This window comes from Lepus europaeus, chromosome 5 (genome assembly GCF_033115175.1).
Source record: "Lepus europaeus isolate LE1 chromosome 5, mLepTim1.pri, whole genome shotgun sequence".
Lineage (NCBI taxonomy): Eukaryota > Metazoa > Chordata > Mammalia > Lagomorpha > Leporidae > Lepus > Lepus europaeus.
In genome coordinates this window covers 57,303,548-57,315,476 of record NC_084831.1, presented here as the reverse complement: position 1 = coordinate 57,315,476, position 11,929 = coordinate 57,303,548, and the positions used below count along the sequence as shown (strand labels likewise).

The window sequence follows — 11,929 nt, the reverse complement described above, 5'->3', positions numbered from 1 at the left end:
GCCATGTAGAATCCTTTTGTTCCTTTTTTTAAAAAAAAATAATTTTTTAAAATAAAAAAAAATTTAAGTGCTTTAATTTTTAAAAATGTATCTGAAAGGCAGAACAAGAGCTCTGCCTGCAACAGGTGCCGCTGGGCAGCCGAAGCCTGGAGCCAGTGACTGAATCCGGGTCTCCCGCGCAGGAGACTTGAGCATCACCTGTGGCCTCCCAGGAAGCGCATTAAGAAGCTGTCTCCCAAGCGGGGGCAGCCGGACTGTCACCAGGCACTCCAGTATGGGATGTGGGTGTCCCAAGCAGCGTCTTTACGACTGCGCCAAACATCCACTCCAAATGTCTTTTTGTATCTGAGGCCTTCATGATTTTTTTAAAATAGTGCTTCTTTATCCAAAACTTATGAATGTGTAATTAATAAGCAATGATCTTGGGAGAATAAAACAGCTTCAGAATTTCTGCATCATTTTGGTGAGAAGCTTTGAGAGTAGCCCAGTTTGTGAAATTGAAATTAAAAGATAAGTTTATTGTGGTGCAAAAAAAAAATTTTTTTTGAGATCTATGCATGCAAAAGGTCTTCAAAAACATTCATGGAAAATATATATTATTTCATGCACTTTAAGTAGCTACTTGTTTTGTATCTTGGGGCCTCAGAGTTGTGGGGAAGCAAGGCCAACGTTTTTGTGCTTGGCTTCTTCGCGGGGATGGGAGTTTTGTCTTGCTGAGGACAATCCCTAAGACACCTTCAGAACCACCTGATCCAGGTGCTTCATCTTACCTTTAAGGAGACTCCGAAATTCCGCCACACCGTTCGTTGGAGGAGCTTGGCTGTGGCTCCACTTCTTCCTCATTCCAGCTGAGAGCCAGTTCAGCTTACCAAGCTGTCCCTCTCTTCTCTTGTTTTCTCCATTTTCAATGGGACTGAAATGAACAAGGTCCCTGTGGGAACTCGGGTTCCCCTGGCTCCCTGAGAAATGGGGAGAAATTCTCACCGCCAGCTTTCAGGATGCTTTCTGGGTTTGCTTTTTCAAAACTGCACTCTGAGCATGTTATTGTCTCAATAAGTTTTCATCATCTGTGGGTTGATTCTTCTAGCTCCTCTCATTTCTCCTCGTAGCTGGATGGCACACTTACTGCTAATAGCAGGCTTGGTCGGATGCTTGCAGACCCAGGCCTGCACTGCGTACTTTGCTGTATAGCCTGCCATCTATTCAACATCACTGAGAGTGGGGTGACATACTCCACTTTGGCATAAGCATTTTGAGCTGAAGGCAATTGAGAAGTGGATACAGGAAAAGCTCTCTGGGGACACCATGGTCCCGCTGTTCCTCTTCTGATCCAGTTCTCTGATTGTGGCCTGAGAAGGCAGTAGAGGATGGCCCAAGCACTTGGGTGCTTGCTTGGGCCCCTGCACCAGTGTGGGAGACTCCAAAGAAGCTCCTGGCTCCTGGCTTCTGATCAGCCCCGCTCCAACCATTGCGGCCATTTGGGGAGTGAACCAGCGGATGGAAGACCTTCTTCTGTGTCTCTTCATCTGTCTGCAAGTCTGCCTCTCAAATAAAAAAAAATGAAATCTTTAAAAAAGAAAGAAAAGCTCTATGCTCTCCACCTACTTGCCTGAAAGGACATAAATTTGCAGAGGTGAAGCTCCTGCCCACACTACTGGGAGGGACAAAGGTGAAGCATGTTAGGCCCTTACCAGTCCAGAGTGAGCCCCGGAGCAATCTACAGCTACCAACTTGACTTTTAGCCTTGGTCTACCATGAGTTTCCTAAATAGGACCTTCCCCTAGAAAATGCAAGTTTTTCCTTTGGTCAGTCTTTTTCCTTTGCCAAGATGCTGCATAAGCCCATGTGCTAACCAAACCTGTCAATTACTCATCTCTAGGAACTCCCACATACTACACACACGATGCACTTGTTGATAGACTTCTGTTTGGTTTTCTCCGGTTAATGTGTCTTTGGCCAGTCTAATTAACAGGACTGCAGCTGGAGTAACTAAGATGTGTAAAGGAAGAGATTATTCCTTCCCCTAATAGAACCTTTGTTTCCTTATGTTGAGGATCCTATTGTTTCCGTCACCTGTTAAATCATTCAGGGCACCTGCACATCAGCCAGACCCTGGAAACCTGTGGCTTGTAATCTTCATGCAGTGCCAACCTCCCCTGATGAGGGAGTAGGGCTTTCGTCACTGCGATGGGTGAGACTGCTCTCCATGTCCCCTCCCATTCTCCCAGCGGGCCTGTGGAAAGCCATATGCCCCTCCATGGTTTGCAGGAGCCTTCCTTATCTGCTTGCTGACTGCCCCACAGAACAGACATGATGTTGGAGAAGATGAACAACACTTCAGAAGCACATCTTGGTTTGAGTGTCTTGGGCTTGGCAGTAAGATACTTGAAGATGGTGAGAAGCAAAAAATTGAGTTGTTCACCCCAGGGTAAGATCTGGAATCAGAAAAGTGGGAAGTATCTCCAACACATGTTCTGCTCACACCAACTGTCATTGCCAATTAACTGAACGCTTTTTTTTTAAAAAAATATACTTGTTATGGAAATCATAGAGACAATAGGAGAGAGATATCTTTCATCTGCTGATTCACTCCCCAGATGGCTGTTAATGGCCAGCATTGGGCCAGGCTGATGCCAGGAGCTTCATCTGGGTCTCCCACATGGGTGGCAGGGGCCCAAACACTTGGGTCTTCTGCAGCCTCTCCCAAGCCATTAGCAGGGAGGTAGATTGGAGGTGGAGCAGCCGGGACACGGACCGGCACCCATGGGATGCCGGCATTGCAGGCAGTGGCTTTACCAACTCCAACTTACCAAAGACTTAAAAGAGAAAGTCATCTTGCCAGGGGCTTAACCCATATCCTGAGAAAGTCTGCTTTTCGTTTACCAGATGTTGCCCTGGGATAATTGTTCTTTCGCCACTCACTCTGCATTTGTTCAAAAATAAGAGTCCTCAAATAGAAAGTCAAACTCTAGTAGCTGAATCCTTGTCCCCAAACCTGCCATCAAATGCTTGGCTGTATAAGATATGTGACCTCAGGGGCCAGCACTGTGGAGTAGCAGGGTAAAGCCTTTGCCTGCAGTGCCGACATTCTGTGTGGGTGCCGGGACTCGAACCACTTCCAATCCAGCTCTCTACTATAGCCTGGGAAAGCAGTAGAAGATGGCCCAAGTGCTTGGGCCCCTGCACCCACAAGGGAGGCCTGGAAAAAGCTCCTGGCTCTTAGCTTCGGATCAGCGTAGTTCCGGCCAACTGGGGAGTGAACTAGCAGATGGAAGATCTCTTTCTCTCTCTCTCTGCCTCTCCTTCTCTCTACGTAACTCTTTCAAATAAATAAACCTTAAAAAAAAAAAAAATCTGGCCTGTGCCGCGGCTCAACAGGCTAATCCTCCACCTTGCGGCGCCGGCACACAGGGTTCTAGTCCCGGTCGGGGCACCGATCCTGTCCCAGTTGCCCCTCTTCCAGTCCAGCCCTCTGCTGTGGCCAGGGAGTGCAGTGGAGGATGGCCCAAGTACTTGGGCCCTGCACCCGCATGGGAGACCAGGAGAAGCACCTGGCTCCTGGCTTCAGATCAGCACAGTGTGCTGGCCGTGGCGGCCATTGGAGGGTGAACCAACGGCAAAAGGAAGACCTTTCTCTCTGTCTCTCTCTCTCACTGTCCACTCTGCCTGTCAAAAAAATAAATAAAATAAAAGATCTGTGACCTCTGTCCTGCTGCCTAGGACTAGAGTGAATTTTCCAGGATAAATTTTCATATTCTCTCCCTGCATTCAATTCTCTGAGGTAGGTTTTGTTGTCTTCCATTTTACAGATGGGAAAACTAAGGCTTGGGTAGTAACTAATGAATAGGGAAGCAGAGATCATTCCCCACAGATCTCATGCACCAGAAACGCAGGAATTTTAGTAATTAGAAACAATTATGTGGGCCCAGCACTGTGGTGCAGTGGATTAAGCCACTACTTGCATTGCTGGCATCCCATATGGGCACCAGTTCAAATCCCGGCTGCTCCACTTCTGATCTGGCTCCCTGCTAATGAGTCGAAAACAGCAGAAATGTTTGGGCCCCTGGCACACACATGGGAAACCCAGGGAGAGTTCCAGGCTCCTCAACCCTGGCCTTACTCAACCCTGGCCAATGTAGATGACAGAATCTACATTTGCCATGTCTGTTTCCAAATGAAAATGCCATCTCCTTAAAAGACTAAAACATGGGGCCAGCACTGTGGCATAGCCACCGCCTGCATCCCATATGAGTGCCAGTTCAAGTCCCGGCCGCTCCACTTCCAATCTAGCTCTCTGCTACGGCCTGGGAAAGCAGTGCAGGATGGCCCAAGTCCTTGGGCCCCTGCACCAGCGTGGGAGACCCAGAAGCAGTTCCTGGCTCCTGGCTTCGGATCGGCGCAGCTTTGGCAGTTGTGGCCAAATGGGGAGTGAACCAGTGGATGGAAGACCTCTCTCTGTTTCTGCCTCTCTGTAACTCTTTCAAATAAAAAAATAATTTTTTTTAAAAAGATGCATTGTTTAAATAATTAAAAAAACTAAAACATCTGGGATTTTGTTTCTATGGTAAAGTCCCAGACTCCTTTTTATCAATCCCTTTGCCTCAGCTCACAGATTTACATATGAAAATCAACTGAAATTCCAGGTAGGAGCCCAGGATTTCTATGCTGATTGTCTGTGAAACACGATATTCATTTAGCATAATAAAAAGGTGTGTGTGTGCTTACTCATGCGCTCACGCATGCTAGGACAGAGGCTGCTAAAGTATAAACCCAGCAATATTATGTTGGTTTACATTGTGGTACAAGTATGTTATTTGTTGTCCTTTAAAGTGAATCACTAGGCCCTGCACTGCAATGCAGCAGGTTAAACTGCCGGCTGCAATCAACAAGCATCCCATATGGTTGCTGGTTCGAGTCTCAGCTGCTACACTTCTGATCCAGCTCCTTGCTAATGCACCTGGGAAAGCATCAGCAGATGGCCCAAATCCTTGGGCTCCTGCCTCTAATGTGGGAGACCTGGATGGAGTTCCTGGTTTCTGGCCTGGGCCTGGCCAAGCCCCATGTGTTGTGCCATTTGGAGAGTGAACCAGAGGATAGAAGAGCTCTCCCTCTCTTTCTCTCTCTCTGTCTCTAACTCTGCCCTTCTAATAAATAAATAAATAAATCTAAAAAAAAAAAAAGTCTGGCCAGTGCTGTGGTGTAGCCAGTAAAGCCGCCGTCTGCAACCCCAGCATCCCCAGCATCCCATGTGGGTGCTAGTTCGAGTCCTGACTTCCACTTCCCATCCAGCTCCCTGCTAATGTATCTGGAAAAGCATCAGATGATGGATCAAGTCCTTGGGCCCCTTGCACTTATGTGGGAGACCCAGAAAAAGCTACTGGCTCCTGGCGTCAGGCTGGCCCAGCTCCAGCTGTTATGGCCATTTGGAAGTGGACCAGTGGATGGAGGATCTCTCTCTCTGTCTTTCCTCTTTCTCTCTGTAAGTCTGCCTTTCAAATAAATTAAAAAAAAAAAAAAAAAAACTTCTTTAAAAAACCTGAATCACATCAGGAGGATAATTCAAGTTTATCATCATATTCCTACAAGTGCAAAAATAACTTGGGCTTCAATAAATATTTTTGAGCCTTTTAATATACATTACAAATATTTTAGACCAATCACATTTTGTTGTGTGTAACATATTTACAAAACAAAAAATATATTACAATAAATATGAATGAAACAGTGAATGTGATCAACAACAAGCTCTGACACAACCAGGTATTTAAAAGTAACGAAAAAACCTGTTGGTCTGCACATGTTAATAGTTTTGAGATAAATAGGGGTCCAGAATTATAATTCATCTGGGAAAGAGATGAAGGGGGAAGTTCCCAAATTTAAGTAAGATTCTTTCTCATTGCTAATTACATAAAGTTTAATGATGGTTTTAAACTGTGAACATTGATGAATTATCCAAACATGATACAAAGCTAATTTAGTTCTATCATTTCAAAATGTACGTGACATCCACATAATATCCTTTAATTATTGTTATATACTGTAGTTCACACAATATCTACAAATGTAAACGAGGAAAAAAGATCACAGCAACATGTCTCACATTCCAATTTTAAATAAGACAAGCACATATCGGATCAAACATTATTTTATAGTATGTTAATAAATAACACCTAGATATGGTTATCTTGAACAGTTTACAGCTGTATATTTTAAAAGAATATTTTCTGCAAGTTTCACATTGTCAATGAAAGGTAAAACAAGTAATAAACCTTTATAATGAAAAAAAAAAAAGAGCTCTAGAGAGAACCTAAAGTATTTTTGACATGCTGCTTTTCTGGTACAGTTTGCCACAAGAAAATTAAACAGAAACAAAACATGATTGTCTTAAAAACAACTTTTGAAAGCCTTTCACAATATTGAGCATAAACCTTTTAAGATTAGCATGAAACTCTGTATGCCCATCTGCTCTCTCTCTCTCTATGGCATATTGTATATGTGCACATCCAAAGAGATCTACTCCAGCCACAGGACAGCAAACCGCTCACTCTCCGGAACAAGAATCAGCCAAAACACTGAACTGAAATCCAGCCAGTTTAGGGTCTGAAAAGGTTTCGTTCTGGCGTTGCTTTCACAAAGGTCCCTGTTTGAGTATGGTCCCTGCAGGCCCCCTGCCACTTTATAAATAATAAACCCCACTGTAACAATCTGGACCAGAGGGTCCAGATGCTCCAGACCGGGTTGGCGGGGACTTGGATTGCCCAAATACTGAGAGCACCTGCCTGGGTTTGAAGGCACGCCAGCTCTCTCACTGCCACTGTACCTTTCCTGTGAGCAGTACTCTCTCAGGGTTATCTCCCAGTGTCTCACTATGACCACCCACAAACCTAGAGACCACTGACTCCAAGCTACGTATGGGCCCTGAAAAACTGTGAACGGGCCCAACTGCTTTACAATTTCCAGTTAAGAATGGGTTTTTTTGGCTAAGCAAAAGGAAGAGTATTACACCTTATGGCAAAATTAGAAGTTTTTTCCAAATCAGGTCTAGAGCTGTTATGGAGCTGAGACTTTTGCTTTAATCACCACAGTTTTTGAAAGGAAAGGAGGGTAGCAGCCCAACATCCTGTCCAGGAACACAGATTTCTACATCTTCAGACTGTTTTCTCCCGTCAGCATTTCCACTAGTTTGTGAGCGTATCCAGGAAGAGTTGGTGGTAACCATCAGATTTGTAGTGTAATTACTTCCAACAATTCAAGTTCTTTGATTTTTTTTTAGGCCTCTTTACCAAGAGACATGTACAGTATTATGCTAAAGGCCATAGTAAATTTCATTTTTTAAAACAAAAACACTTGATGGTTGTATTCCTGGAGTTTGTGTAAAGCCATTGCTGAAATTCTATCTTTCCAAGAAAATCTAAAAACCATTATTTAAAACCATCACGTACTCCTCTTCTGGTAACTTCAGCCTCCTAATCCTATTCTCTATTCTCAGACAGCTGGGTGTTAAGCCTTTACCTTTGGTGGGCTCTGTTTTCCATTTCCCCCCATGCAAAATACTGAGTAGGCTCCCCAGAGAGCAAGCTGGAATGTGGGAACTCGGTAGTGTCCTCTGACTGAAAGTTCTCTCCTGCTTTGGACCTATTCTGCTAGGGACTTCCAGAAACCAAACATCCACAGTTCTTATCAATGAGAAATTAATTCAAGAGTAACTTAACAGCCTAGTACTGGAAACATGTTACTGGAGTTTTTGGTTCATCTGTGAAAACCTCGGAATTGTGATACACACTAAGCATTAGCACAGGTCTGCAGCAAAGACAGGAAAGCTCATAAATTAATACAAGGGCTTCTGGCCTTGGTTTTCAAATTCAGACCAGGCATCATTCAGCTCCATGAAAATCATCTTTGCATATTGTTCATAGGGTTGCCCAGTAGCCTACATAAAAAAGAAAAACATGCATTAGATACCACAGACCCAAATTTTATTAAGCTATTCACCATGAACATGTGGGTTCTAAGCAACTGAAATGCTTTCTATCATGCCATTTCCTCTTTTACCGCCAGATATATGACGATAATTACTGTTACTTTCCCAGAAGGCCCTTCCCCGAGAAATTCACGTAGGGCAGTATTCATCAGACAGCTCACTAGACAGCAAAGATGCATCTTCATTCTCCAGAAACATCTACCAAATAACAGCCCATCTCCAACTGTTATCTGTGTTTCTAAACTCCCATTATCTCATTTCTAAAACATGTTAAGTTCTTGTACTTAATAGGGACATTAAGACCCTTAATAGGGACATAGAGTTTGTGGATTTTTCTGGGTTCCTGTTTCTCTTTTGGCCATCAAAATTCAAGTGCTAACATTGTTTATAGTTAATTCATGCTTTCAGACCAGTCACGAAAGTGTGGAGAAGTGGAAACCTAATGCACTGAATCCAAGCTTGTGTGCTCCAGTGGCACTTACAGCATGGCTTCCTGTCACATGACAGAACATGACTCACTCTGTCTGAGATGTTTCTACTGTAGTATAATGCTTTCTACTGGGCCAGGAAGTAGTGGACATTTCTATGGAGCACTTCAATAAAAACAGACTGACATAACTAAAATAATGATGACTTTTATTCCATTTTGAATATTTTATTGATTCCCACCACTGTTGCCAACTATATCCTGAGGCTTTCCCACTAAACTCTGGGCTGAGGATGCACCTGTATTCCAGACAGAAGGTTTTGTCCCTCCAGGTCTCAGCCTTCCTCTACCACAGCAATCCAGGATGACATTGAGCCCTAAAAGTAACACCTTGGTGAATATCACACCCCCTCTAACTATCTGTAATATGCACTTTGATTTCTTTTTGCCCACTTCTTGGAGTATGACTATTTGTTTAAATAGGGACTTAGTGTTACTGAAAATATGGCATAATCAACAAGCAAATTCAAAATACAATGTTTTAATCCATGCCCATAAAAATGAAGTGAGGCCTAGCCATGGGATGCAACTCACTTTATCTGGGTGCACAACCAGCACTGCCTTCCTGTACACCTTCTTCACCTGCTCCGGTGTTACCAGGTCTGCCATGCCAACTGGTTTCCACTTGGTCTCCCCAGCCCACAGCACAGTGTGCATCGTGGAGAGAAGAGCTCTGATATTTCTCTCTTTGCCTTCAATCCATTCCAGAATCTGTAAATGCAGAGGGGATTAGAGAATTCCAATGCTTCCTATTCCAGAAGGTTTCTACCAGGATTCTAGCAATGCTTCCTGCCCCAGTGCCCTGCATACTCCACGTGGAACGTTCTTCCACCTCCACCTCCTGCCTGTGGCTCTGGTTAAGCCTTCATACTCCTTCAAATGCCTGCTCAGGACTTTTGCATCATTCATCTTGGAGACTTTGAATTCCTTCCTCTCTTTTTCCCCACTCCCAATTTACTGCTCACTCCTAGGGTATAAACTGTGTGAGGGTTCGTGTTCCATTTGTATTGTTCCCTACACTAACTACATATCCCTGAAGAAAAAAGTCCAAACTTCTCTGGGCCATTCTATCTTAAACATGTTTCTGTTGTAACAAGAGTCACATTCTATTGTAATTGTCTGTCTTTTCCTGACACTGGGCAGAACTGTTTGAGGAAAGGGATTCTTCCTAATATATCACTGTGTCTCAAGAATGAAATAATATACTTTGCATAGAATAGAGCTCAAAAAGCCTTGTCGAATGAATTGAACCATTTAATCATTCATTCAAACTGAGACCATCCATAGTGGAAGGGTTGGGAATGATACACCAGCATCTAGAAGCTCAGAGGAGTTGGGTGAGTGTTTGTTGTTGCATGAATGGTTTAGTCATGGCTAATCATGGCTCCTTTCCCAAATCATTAAATAATCACTAAAAATGGCTTAAAAGAAATACACAGAATCACTATGTTCCTAAAGTTGTATTTATGAAATGCATGAAGTTTGTATATCTTAAATAAAAGGTTTCTGAGTAAAGAAGAAAAAAAAGAAAAGAAAAGAAAGAAATTCACAACTTTATTTTAGAGAAAACTGTCAGAGTCTGCCTGGTGAATAAAGGTTACTGAGCAGCACAGTATTTTCGGAGTGAATACTAAGCCTCTGTGATGTTATGTGAGGTGAAAGGCAAATACAAATAGAGGATCCTACACTAGACTAAAAAAAAAGGTATCAAGGGGTGGGCTTGTGGTGCAGCGGTTACACTGCCTCTTAGGACACCTACATCCCACGTAGGACTGCCTGGTTCAAGTCCCAGCTGCTTGGCTTCTCATCCATATTCCTGCTCATGTACACCCTGGGAAGGAACGGTAATGGTTCAAGTACCTGGATCTCTGCCACCTATGTGGGAGACCTGGATGGAGCACCTAGCTTTGGCCTGGCCCAACTCTGGTTGTGGACTCAGTCTTTCAACCTCTGTCTCTCTCCCCCCACTCCCCACAACTCTCTTACTCTTTCTCCCCCACCCCGCCTCCTTTTCTCCCTCTGCCTTTCAAATTAAAAAAAAAAAAAAAAAAAAGTATCAAAGCAGTAGGGGTTTGGCCTACCAGTTAAGAAGCTGGCTAAGATGCTTGTATCCCATATGGAAGTGCCTGGGTTCCACACCTGGCTCCAGCCCCTGATGCCAGCTTCCTGCTAATGTAGGCTGTGGGAGGCTGAGGCAATGGCTCAAGGAACTGGGCCGACCCACACAAGGGACCTGGACTGAGTTCCTGGCTCCAGGCTTTGGCCAATCCTGTCTAGGCTATTTTGGGTGGCTGGGTGAAGAACTAGCCAATGCAAGCTCTCTATTTCTCAAAATATCAGGGAACCTATACATTTAGAACAAATGTTTGATCTGTCAAGAAATGATGGAGAACAGTGGTGATTTTTTTTTTTTTTAAATGTGTCAGATCCTGAGTCCTGGTTTTGAAGGTGCTCAGCGGACTGAGTCACCACACAGGGGTTCCGCCTAGCATTCCAGTTCACTTGGTCTTTACAAACTCCCATGTTTTCACACTGTCATCAACTTTATCAAGTCGCTGATTTGAAAAGAAAAAAAAATTAAGTATAGAAACAGTCTTTTTTTCCCCAAAAGCAAATCTTACCTAGACCACCAAAATAAAAAAAACAGATAAAAGTAAACCTGCTCTGGCTAAAGGTTGAAGGAGTCCATGGGGAGGGTTTCCTAAAGCCTTCCTCTCCTCCACCTTCCACACCTGCAGTTCTGATGTTACAGGGGAACCTGCGAACTTCTGGTTTCATTAAAAGCTCTCAAGGCAGAAGAAGAAACATAAATAATTCTTATTACCAAATTCAAGTGATTTATTTTTAGAATCTGAATGCCATATGATTGACCAAAAATCACATTTTAAAGAGTACCCTTGTCATGCGAACAAGTAAACAAAGGAAATCTATTTTGCCACACTATGGATTAGAACTTACATCACTGAAGAAATTAAACAGGATGTATAGCCCAATCCCAGCGCTACTCAGCTATTAAAAAGCACAGCCGGGTGCCAGCACTGTGGCACAGCGGTTAAACCCCTGGCCTGTAGCACCAGCATCCTATATGGAAACCAGTTCGAGTAATGGCTGCTCCACTTCCAAGCTAGTTCCATGCTAACGTGCCTGGCAAAGCCGTGGAGGATGGCCCGGGTCCTTGGGCCCCTGCACCCATGTGGGAGAGCCAGAAGAAGCTCTTGGCTCCTGGCTCTGGACTGGCTCAGCTTTGGCCATTGCAACCATTTGGGGGGTGATCCAGCAGATGAAAAGACCTCTCTCTCTACCTCTCTCTGTAACTCTGTCCTTCAAATAAATAAAATAAATCTTAAAAAAATAATACACAGCCGAGGACCAACCATAATAAGGTTCTCAGTGCCTTTCATAAGTGTTTTGGTCTGAATGTTTGTCTCCAAAGGGAAAAAAATATGAATTTGAGATTTTAT

The 11,929-nt window shown here is 43.8% G+C and overlaps 1 protein-coding gene across 5 annotated transcripts in view; it reads right to left on the bottom strand.

Annotated features, from left to right (window-relative positions):
• Nucleotides 1–5,628: 5,628 nt before the first annotated feature.
• The window catches only part of DNAJC6 (DnaJ heat shock protein family (Hsp40) member C6), a 188,787-nt gene continuing 182,486 nt past the window's right edge, over nucleotides 5,629–11,929 (bottom strand). For all 5 annotated transcript variants that reach the window (XM_062191483.1, XM_062191485.1, XM_062191484.1 and 2 more), the window contains 2 exons: nucleotides 9,003–9,179; nucleotides 5,629–7,930 (listed from right to left, as the gene is read on the bottom strand). In XM_062191483.1, the coding sequence (XP_062047467.1) occupies nucleotides 7,829–7,930; nucleotides 9,003–9,179 (279 nt within the window). In that variant the 3' untranslated portion in view covers nucleotides 5,629–7,828. The remainder of the gene's footprint in view (nucleotides 7,931–9,002; nucleotides 9,180–11,929) is intronic.